The sequence below is a fragment of the Furipterus horrens genome, unplaced genomic scaffold (genome assembly GCF_987537825.1).
Source record: "Furipterus horrens unplaced genomic scaffold, mFurHor1.1.pri manual_scaffold_3, whole genome shotgun sequence".
Classification (NCBI taxonomy): Eukaryota; Metazoa; Chordata; class Mammalia; order Chiroptera; family Furipteridae; genus Furipterus; species Furipterus horrens.
In genome coordinates, this window is record NW_028327173.1 from 113,756,843 (window position 1) to 113,780,350 (window position 23,508).

Genomic DNA, 23,508 nt, shown 5'->3' on the forward strand with positions numbered 1-23,508 from the left:
TCTCCCCATTAGTCTGTCTGTCAGGCTGAATCACTGATAGAGCCTAGGGCTGTAATTCTCAGTAGGGCTTAAGCTTGACAGGGTGAGCAAGAGTAATTCCTGTGGGGGGGGGGGGGGCGGCTATTGCTTATCCTCAGGCTGATGCTGATTTGAGGGGTGTGCTCTGCTCAGGAAAAAAATGGCTTTTTCAGTATGCGGAATGACTGAGCATAGGGATCCTGATGGCTGACCCTTCAGCTCTCTTCCTTTATCCTCCAACTCCAGACTCTCATCCCGTGGTTCTAGTCTTCTCTGCACACCCTTAGCCCAAGCCCAGGGTAATTGGCTGCAAACAAAATTTTGTGTGTTGGCCCTTTAAGAGGGTGCCTGTATCTCCAGGCATATCTTCCTGGCAGACAGAAACCCCACTGCTTTTCATAGCCAGATGTTATGTGGGCACTTTTCCCAGTCCTGGTGCTCTAGACTGGGGATCCCGGCTTGGAGTTTATATCCTATGCTTCTCAGGGGGAAGCCCCCAGCTGCTGAAATATCCCTCTGGAACTTCAGGTACTGCCCATGATAGACAAGCCAGCCCTTTCATGTCTCTGCACTTCCTACCACTCTTGATGTGGTGATGTGGTTTCTTCTGTATGTTTTTGCTTATAAGACTTCTCTCCAGCTAGTCTTCAGTTGGTTATTCAGGATTATTTTTTTCTATAATTTAGTTGTAATTCCAGTTTGGTCCTGGGAGGGAGTTAATGTAACTTCCACCTACTCTGCCTCCATTTTGGATCTTATCTTTGTATTCTTATGAACATAATTACATTGTTAGTGGATGTCATTTTCTTTTGATGAAAAACTTTCTGTTATGTTAAATAATGTCTATTTCACATAAACAGATAGCTTCAGTTTAAATTAACAAACTCTGATTGGAGTGGCTCAGTGGGTTGGGCATCATCCACAAACCAAATGGCTACTGGTTTTATTCCTGGTCAGGGCACATGCCTGGGTTGTGGGCCAGGTCCCTGGTTGGGGGTGTGTGAGAGACAACCTATTAATCTTTCTCTCACACTTCAATGTTTCTCTCCCTCCCTTCCTTTCTCTAAAATAAATAAATAAAAGAAGAAAATTAAACTCTTTGTTTTAAATTGTTGTCTAACACTAATCTAAAAAATCATGTCAACTTCTGTTATTTAGGAAACAGTAATAGCTGCTTTCTAAAGCTAGTGGCTTCAGGGTTTAATTTTCTTACCTTACTTTGGGCTTTGTAGAGTCTCAGGGCAGCTCAATTAATTTATAACAATGAAGCTCACCATATGCTGAGGAAATATAAAAAAATATTTAAAACCTTTCATCTTCAGAGCTTTCACCAAAGTCATATGAGATAGATATCTCTTTTGATTAAATCCAGAGAAATCAAGAGAATCTTAGCATTTTCGTTTTATAGCTCATCAAATTAAAAATAAAACATTATTTCTCTTCAGTGGACAGAAATACAGTGGTAACCAAGTATGGGGACTGGAGGGAGGAGGGGTGGAGAGATAAGTTTATGTCAATGCTGAGATCATAGTGAATTTAAAATGAGCAATGGTAGCAAACAACTCAAATGAGCTAAAAGCTGATTTAAAATAATCTATATATTGTTTGTGTTTTAGGATATTGTCCTATTCAGGATTAAAATGACAATGACAGAAGGATTTTAAGTGATTTTTAAAAGGAAATTATTGGAATAGACATAAAAATTGAATAGTTTGCTTATGTGAATATTTGGAAATGTGTTTATATTTCATGATTTTAAGTATAACACCCAGATGTAATAAGTTGACCCTTGAATAATTGGGCTAGAACAGCTGACATCTCCCCCCATCACTCACATGGCTGAAAATGCAGATATAACTTGACTCCCAAAAAGCTTAACTACAGTAGGTCTTTCTCATCTGCAGATTCAACCATCTGCAGATAAAAAACAGTATACTGTTCTCCATCTGCAGTTGAGAATGCAAAAATACTGTTTGCAGTTTCAAAGCATTTGGACCTCTGAATGCAAAACCCATAGATATAAAGGGCCAACTTTATTTATTTACAAAGTAGGTGGACTTGCATTGTTGAAACCCATGTTGTTCAAGGGTCAGCTCTAGTAGCCTATATTGTTTTAAATGTAGAGTGAGTGTATAATTTGAAAAGTTCATTATAGCTGCATGGAAGGGGAGGCTGTTAAACTAAGACTGAAGGAGAGTTAAGAGATTAAAATAATGACAAAAAATTAGTAGCTTATCAAAGTGACTTATTTTTCTACCTTCCTGTTACTTTCTTAACATATATATGATAGGGCAGAAACCAGAACTGCTGTGGACTGAGGATTACAACTCAGGTGCAGAAGTGTACCATTATTTCTAATCACAGACTGTAAAGTAGAGATAAGACTAGGCTTGTTGATGGGGAGATAAATGTTGTTTTGTCTCCATTTTTTAATATGGGAGAGATTAAACATTTATATGCTGTGGAGACTAACCTTGATTGACTTTGTTTATAAAAGAAATTAGACAGTTTTGAGCGATTTCTGCATATGTGGTACAGAAGCTGACAAAGTTTAACTTGTAAAAGAGTAAACTAATAGAAAACAAAAGAATAGAAAGTGAGATTTTAGGGAAGTTTATTTAAAAAGAAATGATGGCAGGATACCAGGAAAATAATTTAGTATTGATAAAAAGTTACAAGTAGGTTGGAAATACAAATGTTATGGTTTGTTTTTTAGAATGTAAGGAATTATTTTTTGCAGTTCTGAGATAGTGTATAATATTGCTAACATATTCAGTTTTATACTTACTATTTCTCTTTACACATTGGTAAACCTCGATAGCACTCTACTTTTTGCCTTAATCTTGGTTTGACCTATTAAGTCTCTTTTCTCCCTTTCACAAACCTCACTTTATTCACTTTTGACCTCATGCTCTACAACCATATATCACTCAAAATTCACCAATGCCGTCTTGATTGTCAAAGGGAATGGCCTTTGTTCTGTGTTCCTAACTGACAACTCTGTAGTTAAGTGCTACTCAGACATTTCACCATGCCTGAGCATCTCTGTGCAACTTTTAAAGCACCACATTTTCTGTTTTCCTTCTACATGTCTGACTTTATAATCATACTAAGTATCACTTCTTGGCCTCTCCCTCTGTATTAATATTTTATATTTTTCTTGGTCCTGTCATTATCCTCTTAATTTCTCATTCTGTGCTCTAAATGTTGTATTTTAGAGGTTGTTGTGTATTTCCACTGTCATTTAAAAGCTCTAAATCTTTATGTCCAGCAAAAACTTGTCAATTGTTGGTCAGATCACCGTCAGCATCTAAAACTGAATTCTTTTTCTTGTCTCTCAAATTTTCATAGTCTCCTCTTTTCTACCTGAGTTTGTATATAATGGGTATAAGGACAGAGATATTAGGCAAATAATTTGTCAACAACAAGAGCAATATTATGGATGAGGCCTTTAAAAACAATAATAAATTGAACAGTAAAACTAGGTCATTCTGGAAAGGGGAGGGAGGAGAAGATAAACACAGTATTTTAAACTAGTAATTCACATTGGAAAGACAGAGAGTAAAAAGAATGGAAGACATCATCCTTTAGAAGCCCTGGTTTTGGAATTAAGATGGTACTGACCTCGTAAAAAGAGTTTGGGAGTCTTCCCTCTTCTTGAATTTTTTGTAATACAGTAGATTGAGAAGGATAGGAGTTAGTTCTTCAAACGTTTGGTAAAATTCACCTTTGAAACCATCTGGTCTGGGGCTTTTATGTGCCGAGATTTTTTTTATTACTGTTTCACTTTCACTAGTTGTTATCAGCCTATTCAGGCTTTCTGCTTCTTCTTCATTCAGTTTTGGAAGATTGTATGTTTCTAGAGATTTTTCCATTTCACCCAGGTTTTCCAATTTCTTGGCATATAGTTGTTCATAGTAATTTCTTATACTCCTTTGTATTTCTGTGATATTAGCTGTAACTTCTCCTCTTTCATTTCTGATTTTATTTATTTGGGTCCTCTCTTTTTCTTGGTTAGTCTGATTAAAGGTTTGTCATTTTTGTTTATCTTTCAGAGAATCAACTTTTGGTTTTATTGATTCTTTGAATTGTTCTTTTAGTCCCTATGTCATTTAATTCTGCTCTGATCTGGATTATTTTTTTCCTTCTACTTGCTCTGGGCTTTGCTTGTTGTTGTTCCTCTAGTTCTTATCAATGTAGGGTTAAGTTGCTACTTTGAGATTTTTCTGTCTCCTTTAGATAGGCCTGTATTGCTATGAACTTCCCTTCAGGACTGCCTTCACTGTGTCCCATAGGTTTTGGAATGTTGTGTGTTCATTTTTATTTGTTTCCAGATACTTTTTGATTTCTTCCTTGATCTCCTTGTTAACCCATTCATCATTTAATAACATGGCATTCTGTCTTCATGTATTTGGGTGTTTTTGAGTTTTTCCTTGAAGTTAGTTTCTAATTTTAAGCCATTCTGATCTGAGAAGATGCTTAATATTATTTCAATTTTCTTGAATTTATTGAGGCTCATTTTGCTTCCTACCATGTAATCTGTCTTTGAAAATGTTCTATATGCATTCAAAAACAATGTATATTTTGAATGCGTTCAAAAATAATGTGGAAGGTTCTGTATATATCAATTAAGTCCATGTGATCTAGAGTGTCATTTAATGCAACAATATCCTTGTTTGGAAGATCTATTCATTGTTGACAGTGGGATGTTAAAATCTCCTATGATGACTGTGTTGCAGTATATAATTTCCTCAAAAAATTAAAAATGGAATTGCCTTCTGACCCAGTGATTTCACTGCCTACAGAAATATACCTTAAGAATCCCAAATCACCAATTCAAAAGAACTTATGCTCCCCTATGTTCATAGCAGCACTATTTACAATAGCCAAGTGCAGGAAACAGCCTAAGTGCCCAGTTGTAGATGAGTGGATCAAAGAACTGTGGTACATTTAAACAATGGAATACTATGTAGCAGAAAGAAAGAAGGAACTCCTACCATTTGTGACAACATGGATGGAACTGGAGAGTATTATGCTTAGCGAAATAAGCCAGTCAGTGAAAGGTAAATACTATATGCTCTCACCTATAAGAGGAGTCTAATGAACAAAATAAACTAACAAACAAAATAGAACACAGGCATGGAAACATGGAACTGACTGACAGTGAACAGAGGGCATGGGGAATGAGAATAATGGTGGAAAGAAGGGGAAGGGACTAGTTAGAGAGCATGTATGAATGAACCGTGGACACGGACAAATGTGGGAATTGACTGTGGAGTGGGAGATAGAGGAAGGCAAAGGGGAGGGAATTGGGACAATTGTAATAGAATAGCAATAAAAATTTAAAAAGAAGCACTGAACACATGTGCTATATTAAAAATTGTGACATAAGCAAGAGAAACTAATTATTGCCAATACCAGTTAGCTAAATGTAAGATGTAGAAAACTGAGAGGTGGCCATGGCTGGTGTGGCTCAGGTGGCTGTGTGTCATCCCGCAAAATAAAAGTTCACGGGTTCAATTCTGGGTCAGAGCACATACCTGGGTTGTGGGTTCAGCCCCCAGTTGGGTCACATTCAAGAGGCAACCAACCAATTGATTTTTCTTCCTCATATCGATGTTTCTCTCCCTGTCTTTCTCCCTCCCTTATCCACTCTCTAACAATAAAATAAATAAGATCTTTTTAAAAAGGAAATTGAAAAGTATTTTATGAGGGCATGTAATCACCTAAACCAATAGAGCAATGGGAGGAAATGTGATAATTGTTATGTCTGTTTTACATGCAAAACTGAATGACCGCTAACAGAATGTTGTTATATAACAATGACAACTCTATTATCTCTGGCCATGGCAGAGCAGTAAGATGTGAGATGTCCCCTATCTCTGTGTCTCTGTCTGTCTCTGTGTCTCTGTCTGTCTCTCTCCACAGAAGCTAGAGTGTGTGAGGGATACTGGTGCAGGGTAGTTTACTGATTCCCTCACCAGGATTTCTAAGAAGGGTCTGGTGAGAACTCCTCTCCACACTACCCATCCAAGGAGATCTGTGACCTGCACCAAGAACATAAGTTACCTTGATCTACTGTAGAGGAGTGGCAAAATTTTACTCTTAACTTGAATTCCCAGAGAATAGTTGGATCAGCTATTTGAGGCATTTATGAAAGTACAAAGCTCTTAGAATCTTAGAAGAAAGAAAACTCCTAATACTAAACCTTTTACTGGCAAATAACAGTGTGTGCTTCAGGGACAGTGCCTGTTACTGAAAAAAGCTTCTTCCTCAAAAAGAGTTCATTTCTAAGTCCTCACTCTCACAAAGCCCTTCATTATTTGGTCTCAGAGCCCCTTATAAGCAAGCCTCTCCCACTTGTGAGTAATTAAGAGATTACCTTCTATTTAAAAATCGTCTTTTACATAGTTAACCAGAGTATAAACTTTGGTGCATCTTAAGTTTTTCTCCCTCATTCCCACATTCAGTTAACACCAAGTCCCTCTAACGAGATCTCTAAGGTAGGTCTTTTCATTTCCATTCCCAGGACTCTGCAGTCTCTCTCTGTCTGGATACATAATGACAAGGTGAGAGAGTGTCAAGGTTCCGAACAAATTATAAACTACATGGTCTGCATTTTACTGTAGTTAATTCCTAAACACTGCAGGCAGTCTTTTACAGACATGCCTTTGAACACAGTTTTTTCTCTCTGGAATGTCCTTTTCCTTTTGTTCCCATCACATGCATCTTTCTGTGCTACATTAAATGTCACTGACTTTGTGAAACGTGCGGGAAAGCCCCATGCAGATTTAGTCATGCTCTGCTTTGTCCTCTTTCAGTGCTGTGACTGTCTTCTGCTAGCGTACCTATCCTGTTCAACTGTAATAATTTGTTTTTCTTTTGTTTTTTAATAAATTGGACAGACCAAATAAGCTGTAAGCTAGAAGGCACAGTTCATAGCACTAATTAATGTTCATGTCCCCAGAACACAGCCTTGTGTCTGATCTATAGCAGTCGCTCAATAAATATATGCCCTAAAGTCTGTATATGAAATGAAAGGCTGAAAATGCTCTTGGTAGTTGCCATTAGGAAATGATTTATTTGTGTTCTTTTTCCAACAGAAGACAGACAGAATTAGGTTTAACTTTCAAAAGTATATTCTAACAAGATAAAAGAATGTCTCTCTTTTGCCCTTTTAGGCTGAACTCTTGAACCTAAAACCAGCTTACTCAAAGGGGGTTGATGTGATTAGTGTTAAAAAAGATTTTATGTAATGGGATTTGGTTTACTGCAAGCAAATTTGGATGAATATGGGTCTCGTGCAATACTTTAACATTTTAATTTATTGCTGACTCTATAGGGCAAAGGAGATCATAACCCTTAGTTCAATTTTAGGATGATGAATTGAGGCTTTTTCCAAAAAGGCAGGAGATAAAATACATCTTACTTCAGACATGGTATTGCAAATTGCATTTATATTGCATTTATATTTAAAGAAAGTAAATACAGTGTCACAATGGTTGCTATTTTGCTGAAATAGGAGGTTGGTGTCAAATAGTGATATTTGCTAAAACAAATGATAAGTTAATTACTAAATACGTACTCTGTGCTCTGAATTATGTGATATGGGACAGATGCCAAAAAAATAAAAAAGATGCTTCTCTTAGCAAGGTACTAACCTAATATCAAGTAAGAATGGTAAGAAAAAGAGAACAGCTGGGCAGTACATATCTCCTGGAGAAAAAGAAAAGAAAGTCATTGCTAAGTAATTCAAGAAGATGTCAGGAATATGGGTCTATATATTGGTCTGATAATTATAGATGAGGTAACATCATAAACAAAGAGGAAGGAGGAGAAGGAGAGGAGAGAAAGAATGGGAAGGGTTAGTCAAGGAACTAGTATAAATGACCCATGAACATGAACAACAGAGCGGGGATTGACTGTGGGGGAAGGGTGGGTGGGTGGGGGAGAGCTGCGGGGTGGAAATGGGACAACTGTAATAGAATAACAATTAAAATAAATAAATAAATAAAAATTTAGAAAATGTCAGGGCTCTTTACCTTTACACTGATGTTGGGCTGATGTTTCAAAGTGGGCTTTTGGGTTGGATAGTATAGGACCCTTTACAGAGCACCTGAATGCCATCTAGAGGGATAAGAACTCTGAAATGTCATTGGCAAACATTATAGATTCTAAGGCAGAAAAAAGGCATGAAGAGAATAAAAATTCCAAAATATTTTGGCAGTGGTAAGATTTCATGGATTTGACAGTGACTGGAGGCAGGATGGTAAATTGGAATAATGTTACATTGGTCAAGTTTAGAGCAATTATACTATGTTTTTTAAAGATTTCACTTATTTATTTTCAGAGAGATGGAAAGGAATGGAGAAAAGAGGGAAAGAAACATCAATGTGTGGTTGTCTTTTGCACACCCTCAACTGGGGACCTGGCCTGCAACCCAGGCATGTACACTGACTTGGAAGCGAACCAGCGACCCTTTGGTTTGCAGGCTTGATGCTCAATCTATGGAGCCACACCAACCAGGGCCAATTATACTATTTTTACTGTTGATCTAGTTATGGTGCTGTAACTATTTCATGAACAGTTTCTCAATCTTCTTTTAATTCCTATAGTCTAGTCTTGGTCTAGTGTGGGAGTAATTTGGAACTCTAATTTAACTATATCAGACATAGTTTTCACAACATGAAGTAGTGAAAAGATCAAATGACCACTGGTTCTGGTCTCATTTAGGCCATACTAGCTGTGCACCTGTGGCCAGGTCACAATGTTGTCGGGGCAAAAAATAAATAAAATTTTCTTTCTAACTTTCTAAATTACTCAGCTAGATTAATAATCAAATCAACATGAGACAGACTACCAAGAATAATAACCGAATTTATTAGATATGTACATATAGGGGTTCCATATGCATATGAGACCCTAGGATAGATCTGGAGTTAAGGCTTAAATGCCACCTCTACCTAAGGAGAAGTATGGGCAGGGGGTGGGGTGGTTTGTGACTTCAAAAGGAAGGAGGCAATTCACATGGAGATACAAAAGCAAAAGTTTGGTAAACAAAGGTTTGCTGGGCCATCTTTATCAATGGACCACTGAGAAATCTTTGGTCAAATGGGCCTTGCTGGTTTCCCCCTGTCAGTCACACACAGGTGCATATTACACTGTCGTTACCTATGATGATAGCTCCCTTTCTGGAGCGGCTTGTCAAATGTCCTTTAGGCAGTTATAGAGAAGGTCAGTGGTTTCTCCTGAGTCATTTTTTCTTTAAAATAACCGGCTTAAAATTATCAATATTCCAAAAGGCATATTTTGGGGTGACAAGCCCCGCTTCCTCTCAGTGTGCTCAAACTTTACTTCCTTAATGTGGAAATAAGAACATTGACCTGGATAAGCTATAGGACCTTTTAGATTGAGCTTTTTGCAGAACAGATGAGTTAATGGCAGCTTCCAAAATGTTCACCTTATCATTGAGCAGCTGAAGTACTGAGCATAGAATATATATAACATTTTAAACTTATTTTTCAGTTACAGTTGACATGCAATATTATATTAGTGCGAGGTGTGCAACATAGTGATTAGACATTTGTATATCTTACAAAGTGATCACCCCAATAATTCTAGTACCATCCGGCACCATACCTAGTTACTACAGTATTATTGATTATAGCAGTAGTCCCTCTCTATAACATGGTTCACTTATCGCAGCCTCACTGTATCGTGGGATTTTTAAAAAATTATATTTAATTATTTATCGCGAATTTTTTGCTATATTGCGGGATTTTGCGGTACTGTATACGTATGTTGTTAAAGTTACGTAGGTTTAAGAATGTAGAATAAATGTAAGGTTCCTACTTCGCGGGAGGGTCTAGAATGTAATACCTGTGTTAAGTGAGGGAATACTTATTCCCTATGCTGTGCTTTCTATCCTTGTGACTATTTTTATAGCTGGCAATTGGTTCTTCTTAATCCATTTCACTTTTTTTTACCCATTCTCCCCAACCTGAAGTACTTAGCATATATTTTAATGCACACTAGGAAAAATACATCTTCAACACTTAAACTATGGGAAAATATTTCAGCTTCCTATAAAATAGGTGGTAGGCTCATGGATGCTTACAGTATATAGGCAATTACCTTTTCTAAGAATGTGTTAAAATATAGAAGAAAATAGCATAAAATTAACCCTTGTAAATGAACACAATGTGCTGACTGTATAATTTAAATGTTTTAAATAAGCTTCTTATTTGCATAATGATTCTTTGGAAAGATTTATCTTAAAAATAGCAGTACTATTCATTGACTTGAAATTAAAACAAAAATAACAGTGTAAATTAGTCTGGAAAGGATGTCATGTTACTACATAATGAGATCTATTAATAAACATGTGGGCAATCACTTATTAAGCTAAATTTGGCACACAAGCATATTTCAAGGTAATGAATCTATTTTTTCAACATAACAATTTTCTATTTTCTATTTTGCAAGTGTATATTGACTGTCATCACTTTGTTACCTTCTACAATATGTATGCCACTATTTATTTTAAAATGTTACTCTTTAATATCACTTGTCTTAATTGAAGTTTAAATTTGATCACTGTAGGAAATAGCTTGTAGGAAACATTGTATGAAATACATCAGAACACCGAGAAACACTGCAGATAAGAATTTCTAATGTCATAACACTAAACAAATTATTACAATGTCTAGACAGTGTCCAAAGACATGGTAGAATTTCTTTGATAAATTGGTTTTATTGATTAAAAAGTAAACATTTGATTTACTTAAGCATCATTTAATTTTTAAACTAATGAAATGATGCGTAATATGAAGTTTAGTCACTTGAAACAATTAAAAGGATATTTTATATGTTTAAGTATTTTACTTTATCAACAAATATTTATAAGACACCAAAAATTATTTCTAATAATCTGATCTAAGCAACACTGTTATGTCATTATCTGGGATGTTTGGTGAAAATGCAGATTCCTGGCATTTTCTGCACACATACAGGTTTTTGTATATACTTCCCAATCTATATTTTAAACAAGTTCCTGGAGAGTTTATTGTGCATACCGAATATAAGAACTACTGTTCTAAAAATGCTCTTTATTCGTATCACATTGTTGGAAGTTTTTACATGTCATATTATGCGGGGTATTGGAGAGTGGAATTCTGAATTTGGGGGTTGTATAACAGTACTCTACTTGGGTATCCAGAAAGAAGTAAAAATTCCCAGTTGTTTTATTATTTATAAGTAGCTTTTCTATCTTTCAGTTTCTGTTTGAAACTGAGAAGAATAATATTACAATATGCCCCTTACTGTGATTAAATCTATTTGTTCTATAATTTCCATCATATAAAACAAAGTATTACATAGTGAATTTTTTTTATTTTTAAATTTTCAGAACACAGGTTTTCCCAGAAATTTTTCCATAAGTTAAACTTATAAAATAATTGTATTTCTGCCATACAATCGCCAAGTTTACTTTCAAATTCTATAGAATTAACGATCCTTTTAAAGTTAAAATAAAATTTTCAAACATGCCTGCATTAATTTGTAAGCAATCACAGCCTCTAATGATAATACTGCCATTTAAGTTGAGATTGCTACCAGGAAATTATTGGTATTACTACTGCCCTTTACATGTAGGTATATATAGCCTTCCCACTTGCTTTTAATTAAGATGAGTTTCTCCTTCACTCCCAAATATATTATAAACAAAAACACTGCATTCACAAAAGGGGACAATCTCCATTTTGAAGGTAGTATATGATGGTAACCTTCTTGATGATAGGAAATATCTTGTTATCTAAGTTTGTCATGACCTGAAGAGCTTTTGCATGTTGTGGGTTCCCAGTGATGTGTGAATCAATGAGAACTGGTCAAGTTTTATGGACTCATGTGGCATTGAAATAGGAGAAAATTATTCATATTGGTCAGCTTACTAAGAACTATGCCTCTTTTGAATCAAGATTTTATATTTAGGCATCAATAATGTATTGACTTAGTAGCTTAATTCAATGATCGTCTTTTGCTCATATCAATACAGGAGTCTGTAAATATTGAAAACTAAGTAAGTGTTAAATTCTTGATAATCAGATCTTTTCATTCCTTAGCTTCCCTATTTACTCCACAGGGTTTATAAAATTAATAGAAAAATGACAGAGTCTTCAATTCAAATTCCTTTTTTTCGTACCAATGGTCTCCTTTTGTACTACCTAGTATTTGGACGACATCCTTTACTCTATTAACATTTGCATTTAAGAATGGAAGGGACCTCTTGCTTCCTTTCTCAAATTTTATCATGTGTCTTTGTGATGAAGGTGACTTTCTGAATCACTAGTTTTCCCTCATCACTCTATTCCCTCTTGCATATTCAGAATGTATTGGTGACTGTTAGATAAATTCCAAGCTTTCTGTCTAGCAAAATTTTTAATCCCTTGGAGATTCTCAAAGTGTTAAGATTGATGGATTTGACTCTGGTAAATTCTAATAAAAATTGCTATTACATTGAGGATGACTCATGGGAAGATGGTTTACTTATCTTTTTATGTGTCTTGTCTCTCTTCCTGACTCAACAGCTCCCCCCACGGTTCGTATTGTACATTCAGGCTTGGCCTGTAACATTGAGGAGGAGCGCTACTCTGAAAGAGTCTACACTATACGGGAAGGAGAAACCCTAGAATTGACCTGTCTGGTTACTGGACATCCACGTCCACAGGTGAGTCTGAACCGTGACATTGGGGAAATCTCTCAGTTTGTGTGTGTGTGAAATTCAAGTAAAGGGGATGTAATAAAGTAAAAGGATAGTGACTGCTGAACATTCAACCTTGAAGTATTCATGTGGATAAAAAATAAAGAAATTTTTGTTTCGTTATGGTGAGAAATTTAGAAGACACCTCTAAGGAAGCTGTTAAAAAGAAAACTACAAAAATATCTTAGTAAGATAACAATTCATATGGCAACTCGTTTATTTTAGAATATGGAACATGATTTCATGATGACATAATTGCTGTTGAGGAAGCATTTATTCTGAAAAGTGTGATGCATGAGGTCACATGTACTTTCCTTACACCCAGTCATTATATACATAGAAAAATTTGGAAAACAAATCTTTGTAGGCGCTATATGTATTCAGATTCTCAGAGTTATGATTTATAGCCTATAAAGCTAATTTATTAACAGGAACAGATATTGAGACTTTCAAAGAGTACTACAATAAGAAACAATAAGCAAAGAAAAAGCTTGTGGGAGTGAAAGAAAGGGTTAGGCCATTTATCTGTAATGCACACACTTAATTTAGATATAGAATATTCAGGATGTTATATTCATGAATTGACAATTTTTATTGTCACATATTTAACCTAACTAGTGAAAATACATATTAGTAATAAATACAAACACTATGATGGAAAATCTCATTTGGTAGAGAGTTACATATTTTAAGTTTTTGTGTTACAGAAAAAAATCCAGATAACACAACTGCATAGGGAAAAGTAAAGAGCAATGTGGAAAGGGGGATAAATGGTGATGGAAGGAGACTTGACTCAGGGTGGTGAATGCACAATACAATGTACATCTGATGTATTATAGAACTATACCCCTGAAACCTATGTCATACTAATAAATTAAATTAAAAAGAGCAATGTGGAGATTTCATGACGCATGTTTTTAAGCTTCTTTTTCTCTTGCCTTCCTTAATGCTTAATACTCAAGAATGTTATGTCTATCATTTGATCCTGAAGAAAAATAAAAATAAGCATGGTAAAATATGTTTTATAAAACTCATGATGTTGGTAATATGGAAAACCATAAAAGTAATCTAGAAAAAAATTGAAAAGTGATTAAAAATATTATATTTTATAATGGCTAAAATTGCAAATTATAGTATTTACTATTAACTGAAAATTGATTAAGGAATAAATTGTCTTAATAAAATTGATTTCTACAAATTTGACCCAATATAATTAAACTTGGTAGAAAATTGCAAACCTGAACATGTAAGAATATAAACAATAATTGTTAAAACTTGACATAGACAAAGAAGCTGATATGTAACACATTTTTATTTTAAAATTTATACAGAAACAATGGAGTCCAGTGAAAATAATTTTACTAAAATAAAAAAGGAAAATAACATCAACTTGAGAATATTATCTCAAAGAAAATTTAGTGTAGTTATAATTTGATTATGATTATTGTGTTTATGAACATAGAATAAGAATTCCAGATTCAAAAAGTTGGGATTAGAACAAAAGACTCCAAACAAACCTTAAAGAGGCCACAAGTTGCTTTATGAGGTGCAATTTATGGCAAGAGAAGACTCATCGATGCTCCCATTATTCCTACACTGAGTGTGCCAAATTCTGCACCTTCTGAACTCCAAGTTTTACTTAAAATTGCAACTTCTTATCTCTGATTTTAACTATCTTTGCTGTTCTGCTCCCTCTGTCTCCATCCTTATGTTTCCTTAATATTTGAAAGTTCTTATTTTCTCCATACATCTTCCCTTTCTTTTTTTAATGTATTTTATTGATTATATTATTACAATAGTTCCAATTTTCTCCCCTTTACTCCCCTCCACCCAGCATCTCCCTCCCCCAGCAATCTGCCCCCTCCAAGTCCATACCCCTGGTTCGTAAAAAATAACTATCCCTCCCTCTCAGATATTAAGACCCTTTGTAATCTTGTAAAGGACAATGGGCGAAGGTCTCAAGCTCCTCTAGCTGCTTCAAGCTGGACATGGTCATCGTCCTACCTACCCTTAGGTCCAGAAAACCCTAATAATAGTGGGGGTGTGGAGGGGAGGGTGGCCTTCCCACATGGGGAAGGATCGTGCAGACTCCAGGTCAGTTGGCTGTCTCCGGTCAACAGCATGCTTGGTTTAACAGGCTGGCATCCTTGTTGTGTTCTGGGGGCAACAGATTTGGCGAAAAGGGTTAAAAGACATCATTCAACCCATAACTACTAGATGACAAAAGGCAGGGATTAATTTTTCAATGTTCCATATTAGGAGGAAGAAAATAAAAAAAGAAAAAGAACAAAAGGGCTTCTTTGGAGGAAGGTGTGCCAGGTACATCTCACCTGTCCAAAACCCTTTTGCCCATTACACTTAGTTTGGGCTGAGGGAAACAGTTTAGGTTTCCCTCCTCTCAGACCTCTGGGCCCTTTCTGTCCAAGCCATTAGGATAGAAAAGAGAAACCAGTTTTAAAGTGAAGCCCACAGACCACCCGATTCTTCACCAACCCAGCCATTTAGTTCAGCCAAACCGTTGAGTCTCAGGAGGCAGCGCTGAAGAGAGGATTAAGTGAGGCTTATGTGTACAGACAATCACTCAGGTAATGCGATCATAGGCTTATGTCCTTTGAAAACAGAAAACACATGTTAATTTATGTAATATAACCCACAAACAAGTCTCTAAATCTGTAAGACTGTCTTATTGGGAAGACATCCAGTTGCAAGGCACTTGACATTCTACTTGCCTGCAACTTGAATATCTTTAATGTTATCACAGACATGGTTTAATTTTCAAGTGAAACCATATTTTAAATGAGAAGAAACTTTTAAGACGGTTAGTTGCCCTATTTTATAGTCTACTACTGATCATTGTGATTTTCCTTGAATAATGATTTTTCTCCCTAAGATTACCCTCCTTGTCTTTAAAGGGACTACATTAAGTCCATTTTTAATTTATCCTGTTCATTTGCATAAACATAACAAGAGCAGCAAATGATCACTTATGATCTTTAGTTCTGCTTTGCTGGAACTTACCCAAGGAATATTTAGGGTGACCCTCAGTCTGTTCTTCAGAGCACAGAAGCTGAGCCACATATCTGGCATTCATCCATGCCTGTAAACACCTGTTTTTTCCAAGTCTTTCTGGTTTTTCATTGTTCCTTAAGGTCCCTTCTAGCCATCTTTCAGGAAAACAACCTTCGTTCCTTCTCTGGAGAGATTGCTGTGGACTGCACAAGCAACCATGGTAGCAGGCCTTTTATCTCGCGGGTTTTTATTACCTTTGAAAGTCATTACCAGTTCCTCAGGGCTTTTTGGTAACAAGCAGAGCCCAAGTACGTCTCCTTTAGGCTTGACATTCCAGTCAAAGACTTGGTCAAAAATAAAGAAAAAAAAAAAAAAAAAGGAACCTCTATTAACAACTGGGCTTATTAGTTCTATGCAAAGAAACTTATGTCATTACTTACTTGTTTAGAATGCCAAACTCTGGAGAGATCAAATAGGGAGAAAAATATACAACATGAGGGAAACTCTTTGTCCTAATATTCACTGAACTGGCATTTCCATTCTTCATATTTTCATTTTTCTCCCACTAAAAAAAAATTTTTGTTTGTTTTTCCATTACAGTTGTCTCACTTTTTTCCCCCTCTTGCTTCCCTGCACCCTGCCCCTCCCTTCCTCCACATTTAGTCCCCACTCAGTTGCCCATGTCCGTGGGTTGTTTATACATGTTTTTTGACTTGACCCTTCCCCTTCTTACCCCCTTCTCTCCCTCCCCCCTCCCCCCTTGTTACTGTTAGTCTACTTCTTGTTTACATAGCTCTGGTTCAATTTTGCTCATTTGTTTGTGTTATTCATTAGTTTCCTGTGATAGGTGACAGCATAAGGTATTTATCTTTTGTTGCCTGGCTTATTTCACTAAGCATAATTCTCTCTAGTTCCATCCATGTTGTTGCAAATGGTAGAAGTTCCTTCTTTCTTTCTGCTACATAGAACTCCATTGTGTAAATGTACCACAGTTTTTTGATCCACTCATCTACAGATGGGCATTTAGGTTGTTTCCAGCACTTGGCTATTGTAAATAGTGCTGCTATGAACATAGGAGTGCATAGGTTCTTTTGAATTGGTGTTTCAGGATTTTTCGGATATAATCCTAGCAATGGAATTGCTGGTTCAAAAGGCAGTTCCATTTTTAGTTTTTTGAGGAAATTCCAAACTGTTTTCCATAGTGGCTGCACCAGTCTGCATTCCCACCAGCAATGCACCAGGGTTCCCGTTTCTCCGCATCCTCTCCAGCACAAGTTGTTTGTTGATTTGTTGATTATGGCCATTCTGACTGGTGTGAGGTGATATCTCATTGTGGTTTTTATTTGCATCTCTCTGATGGCTAGTGATGTTGAGCATACTTTCATATGTCTATGGGCCCTTTGTATGTCTTCTTTGGAGAAGTGTTTGTTCAGATCCTTTGCCCATTTTTTAATTGGGTTGTCTGTCTTCTTGGTGTTGAGTCGTATGAGTTCTTTATATATTTTGGAGATCAATCCCTTGTCTGAGATGTCATTGGCGATTATATTTTCCCATATGGTTGGTTTCCTTTTCATCTTGCTGATGTTTTCTTTAGCTGAGCAGAAACTTTTTAGTTTGATGTAGTCCCATTTGTTTATTCTCTCTTTTATTTCCCTTGCCTTAGGAGATATATCAGTGAAAATGTTGCTACATGGGATATCTGAAATTTTCCTGCCTATTTTTTCCTCTAGGACTTTTATGGTATCACGGCTTACATTTAAGTCTTTGATCCATTTTGAGTTTATTCTGGTGTATGGTGTAAGTTAGTGGTCTAGTTTCATTTTTTTACATGTCCCTGTCCAGTTCTCCCAACACCATTTGTTGAAGAGGCTCTTTTCACTCCATTTGATGTTCTTTCCCCCTTTGTCAAATATTACTGGACCATATGAACCTGGGTTTATTTCTGGGCTCTCTATTCTGTTCCATTGATCTATATGTCTGTTTTTATGCCAGTACCAGACTGTTTTGATTACCATGGCCTTGTAGTATAGTTTGATATCAGGTATTGTGATTCCTCCTACTGTGTTCTGCCTCAAAATTGCTGTGGCTATTCGGGCTCTTTTTTGGTTCCATATAAATTTTTGAAGTATTTGTTCTAGGTCTGTGAAATATGTTGCTGGTATTTTAATAGGGATTGCATTGAATCTATAAATTGCTTTGGGTAGTATGGACATTTTAATGATGTTGATTCTTCCCATCCATGAGCATGGTATATGCTTCCATTTATTTGTATCTTCTCTAATTTCTTTCTTCAGTGTTATATAGTTTTCTGAGTACAGGTCTTTTACCTCCTTGGTTAAATTTATTCCTAGGTATTTTGTTTTTCTGGTTGCTGTGGTAAATGGGATTTTTCTTTTAGTTTCTATCTCTGAGTTTTTATTGTTGGTGTATAAAAATGCCTTTGATTTCTTAATATTGACTTTGTATCCTGCTATTTTGTCGAATTCACTTATTAGGTTGAGTAGTTTTTTTGTGGAGTCTATAGGGTTTTCTGTGTACACTATTATGTCATCTGCAAATAATGACAGTTTTACTTCCTCTTTTCCAATTTGGATGCCTTTTATTTCTCTCTCTTGTCTGATTGCTGTGGCTAGAACTTCCACATACATCTTCCCTTTCATGATGGGATGCTTTCCTTGATTTCTGGTCAGTTCAAAATAAGTTCTGATACAAAGTAGTAGAGTATTGCCTTATTTATTTTTCCTAAGCTATTTCATTTTTGGAAATGTTTCAGTGTGCTCTGAAATTAACAAAAATATATTATTTCAGTATTGTGATTTCTTCATTCCTAGAAGTAATTCATGTTTGCAGGTGAATCAGTTTCAGCTCATAGTGCCTGTTTGAAAAATTAATTGGGCCTCTTCTTTGTCAACAAACTGTATAAGGAAGGCTGACAGAACAGCTGGGCCTTGGCAGCCTGGCCAAACACTGAAGGGCATGTTGTTGGTAGCTGGTCCTGAGGACAGTTTTTCTTGGCTGATTCCACGGAGCTGGAGTGGTTTTCTTGTTGCTTTGTCCAATCTGAGTATGATAAGAGTTGAAAATGCATTGGAGGAGAGTTTTTGTAATCTCTTGCATGTTCCTGGAGCAATGAGAGTCATAAAGATTTCTATTTTCAGAAACAGTCAAAGGTAGCATTTTTTTCTTAATTAAAAAAACACTTTAAATGTATTGTTTGGAAATGTGTAGTGGCCTAAGGATATTGATGTATCCAAGGGAAATATAAGTGAAGGAGATGTCAATTCAGTGCAGTAGTTAAGAGTATGACATTGAAATCAGACTGCCTGTGTATACCCCTGGATTCACCATGACTACTACTGTGCAACCTTGGAAGTTGCTTAACCTCTCTGCTCTCTGCACCTCAGTTTTCTTATCTATATAATAGGGATGATGGTACTCATCATATTTTGTCATAGACTCCTTTTGAGACTTAAATATATATTATAATTATATATGTACATATCTATATATACACATACATACATTCTTGGCATATAATAAGCAATATATTGCCATAATAAACCATATGTTGGTTTTTTATTATTTTTAAGTAACTTATGCTTAGACTCTAAGTCTTAGAATTGAATGTGTAGGTATGAAAATAAGTAGATTTTAAAAATGGTTCTTCATATTCTTATAGTCTAAATTAGAGTCAGGAAATAAATTTCAATATTTTTTGTATTTTAATGCTCTGCAAAGTCTTTACATCTCTCTTTGTTAGATTGTTTTCTGGTTTGCACTGACTAGAACTCTTTCAGGTTACCTTGTTTAATGAGAATTATTATAAAGGTACATGGAGAGTTAAAGAAAGGAGGTGATTGTCATTAAGTCTATCAATCTAACGTTACCTCTAGACATCCGCAATTTCCTTTCCTTCCTTCTTCCCTCCCTCCCTCCTTCCTTCCTTCTCTCCCTCTTTTCCTCCCTTCCTTGTCTCTCTAGCTCAATATTGTCATACCAATAATAAGTGAATTATGAATATAGATCTCTTATAAATGATTTTAACGATAGAATATTTAACATGAATATTCCTTTTCACTTTCACATCCACCTCCCGGAGAGAGGTATTAAGTAGTTTGGTATAACACCTTCCTATCCTGTTCAGTGCATTTGCATAAATATACTTATATATGTTCATTCATTTTTATTTTTTAAATATTTTATCTATTTATTTTTAGAGAAAGAGAAGGGAAGGAGAAAGAGAGGGAGAGAAACTTTGATGTGGGAGAGATATATTGATCAGTTGCCTCTCACATACCCCCAGTTGGGGACCTGGCCCACAGCCCAAGCATGTGCTCTGACTGGGAATCCAACAAATGACCTTTCAGTTTGCAGGCCAGTGCTCAATTCATTGAGCCACACCAGCCAGGGCCGTTCATTCATTAAAAAAATAAAAATAAAGATAATGAAAAGTATTATTCTTTAGTAGAATTTTTCACTCAGCCACGTGTTCAAATGAGCAAGTATAGCTCCAGCATAGTCGTTCTCAGTGTGTCATCCCTTGAACAACCTTATTAAAAATGAAAATTCTCAGGCCCATCACATCAGCAACTCCTGCTTTGGGGTCAACAACAAGCTTGTGTTTTTGCAGGCCTTCCAAATAATTCTGATGTATACTAAATTTTGAGAGCCATTGATTTAGTTCATTATCTTCACAAAGGCTGGATGGATTGTACTTTGTATGGGTACACTACGTTCTTCTGTGTGGGTGCATTAAACATTTCTAATCACTGTCATTTTGTTCAAATTCAAAATACTTAAAGATTTCACTATCACAAACAATAATTTAATGAACACTCTGTTATGTGTGTATGTTTATGTACTTTTAAAATACATGTATGCCAGTGTTGCTGTAGAATAATTTCCTTCCTCAAAATGGAATTATTTAGACAGACTTGAAAATGACTTTAAGTGAATCTGTTTAAGATTTTGCCAATTTGATGTGTGAAAGTAAATTACACACTAGTATAGTTTAAATTTGCATTATTTAAATCACCAATTTGAACATTTTCCCACACAAGAGCAAATATATCAATAACTTGTTCATCTTCTTTTTCTGTTAATAGTTCTTATCTACTTCCACTTTCTTACTGCTATGCAGCTTGTCTTCTTGTGGACCTGTGGGAATTTTTATATACTATGTAATTAAACTTAATATCTGATACATATGTTGTATAGTTTAAATTCCAGTGTATTTTCTTTTACTATTGTATTATGTTATTTTTATTCAGGTATTTGTTTTCAAAAGGTGAATTATTTAATCTTTTTTATATTGGGTCTTCTAAATTTTGTACTTATTTTAGCAAGTTCTCTTTTACATGAATACATCTTATATGCGTGCTTTTTTATCTAACAGCTTATAGTTATTTATATATTTGATTATTTAATCACTAGGAAATAGCTTTGTCCATAGTATGAAATATTAGTCTAGTGTTCTGTCTCTTTCTTCTCATTCTCTCACTCTGCCCTAATCCATAGAAGATAGTCAACATTATACCCTACAGCCTTAAAATACTATTTTTTCTACTTTTTAAAAAATTGAGGAATAGTTGACATATAACTGTATTATTTTCAGGTATACAATGTAATGATTTAATATTTTCCTTATGAGGAGAACTTTTAAAAATGTTAACACTGTGTAATTAACATTAGACACTGAAGCATATTTAAAAGTTTTTTAAAATTATATTATTCTATTCTATCATTCTTTTTTCTTTTCTTCATTTTCTTTTTTTTTTAAATTATTGTTTTTCTATTACAGTTGTCCAACCCCCCCCCCCCCTTGGCTCTCCCCTGTCCCGCCCACCTCCCCCCTCTCCCACAGTCCATCCCCATTTAGTTGTCCATGTTCATAGGTCATTTATACTAGTTCCTTGACTAGACCCTTCCTTTTCTTTCCCCACTTTTCCCCTTCCCCCCTCCCCTCTGGCCACTGTCAACCTGTTCCTTGTTTACATGCCTCTGGTTCTATTTTGCTTGTTTGTTTTGTTCATTAATTTCCTTTATTAGGTGAGATCATATGGTATTTGTCTTTTGCCACCTGGCTTATTTCACTAAGCATAATACTCCCATTTCCATCCATGTTGTCATAAAATCATTCCAGTTATCTCTCTTTATCATGTCTTGCTATTTCAATTTTCATACTTTTACAATATACTTTGGTATTTAGGAAAGCAAGTCAATTCTTTGTTATTATTGCCCTGATTAACCTCAAATATTTTTCTCCTCTATGTGCATTTAAAAATAAGATTGTCTTATTTCCCACCCAAATAAATGTTGGTATTTTAATTACACTGCATTGTTCTTGCACTGAGACCATGGCAAACTTTTACGAAAAACTTCTTATTAGGACACTGACTATTTTGAACTTCTCAGACAGAAATACAGTTTTATTGTATGATAATGTGAGGATCTTTGAATTTGTTTTAATAAAGAACATGGGGAAGCATATTTGGAAGATTGGAAGATATTGACCTTTCCTTCTCTTTCAAACAAAATAAAACAAAAAATAACAAACAAAAAATCGTGTATCAATCTAAACAGCTCTACATTCATGAGTTGGCTTTCTGAATAAGATTTTATCTGAATAATGTATTTTATCACTAAAGTACTTCTATAAATTACTGTTTAAAAACATGTATGTATATCCAAATGCTAATCTAAGAAGCACCAAAACTGTATATCAGTCTATTACAGTTCATCCCTAGGAAGTATTTGCTTTTGGGATACAAAAAATAATGCAAGTCCATTTTTCAATTTTATAATAGGATCATATTCAGTCATTTGATTGCTATGGAAATATATTCTTGACTGTCAAAACTGTTGTAGAGTTTTTGATGCCTTTATTCTTATTAATTTTTTATGTAGATTCTAAAGTGATAATCATATAAGAAAGATCTTAGCAAACCTTGGCAAGAGGTTCTTCAGTCTGAAACCATTAGTGCTACTTGTGTATTGTCCTTTGCAAATATTTTATATATCTTGCTTCATATTTCCACTTTTCTAGTTCAACTACTAAATTTTTAAAATACTATGACTGCATGAATGTAAAAATAGACATTAGATTTTTAATTTATGTTCAATTAAATGGGCAGAATTAAGATCTGCTATCTAATCAGAGACCATCATTTATTCCTTCTCATGGTCTAAAGAATTTAGTATAATTCACTTTTTAAAATCTGTAATAAATCTATCTAGACTGGATCTGTCTGCTACCTCATGTGAGAGACACTCCAACTAAAAAAATCTAGTATTTTTTCAATGAACCTTTGGAAAAGATATGGGAAAGGGTTCTAGCCAAGTAAGTCAGAAATTTATTAATCATAAATTCCATATCAAGAGCTACTTTCAAAGTCTCTCCCTCACACACATGCCCATTTGTCTCACCCCCCTGGCAAAATATAGCTTTATTATGTTCAGATTACATGGGTAAATACACTCACACAGCTTGTTTAGGAGGAAGCTCTTTCATTCTTTCTGATGGTTTATGTAATACATTCAAATAGTTTTGTTTTTAATGAATTTTATATAGAATATGGAAAGCCTTTTTTTGGTTCAAAACTTTAATATACTCTCAAACTGCTGAATTTTACTCTCAGTCCATCAGCATTATTCAAAGATTTTTAAAAATTTAATGAAAATCCTCATAAAGTTAGTCATTTTTTGGCCCATAGGATGTGAATTAA

General features: G+C 35.2%; 1 protein-coding gene across 1 annotated transcript in view; it reads left to right on the top strand.

Moving 5' to 3' along the window:
* Positions 1–23,508, top strand: part of MDGA2 (MAM domain containing glycosylphosphatidylinositol anchor 2) — an 849,851-nt gene that overhangs the window by 357,152 nt on the left and 469,191 nt on the right. The window contains exon 2 of the mRNA XM_090270100.1: positions 12,603–12,742. Coding sequence (XP_090126226.1) covers positions 12,603–12,742 — 140 coding nt within the window. The remainder of the gene's footprint in view (positions 1–12,602; positions 12,743–23,508) is intronic.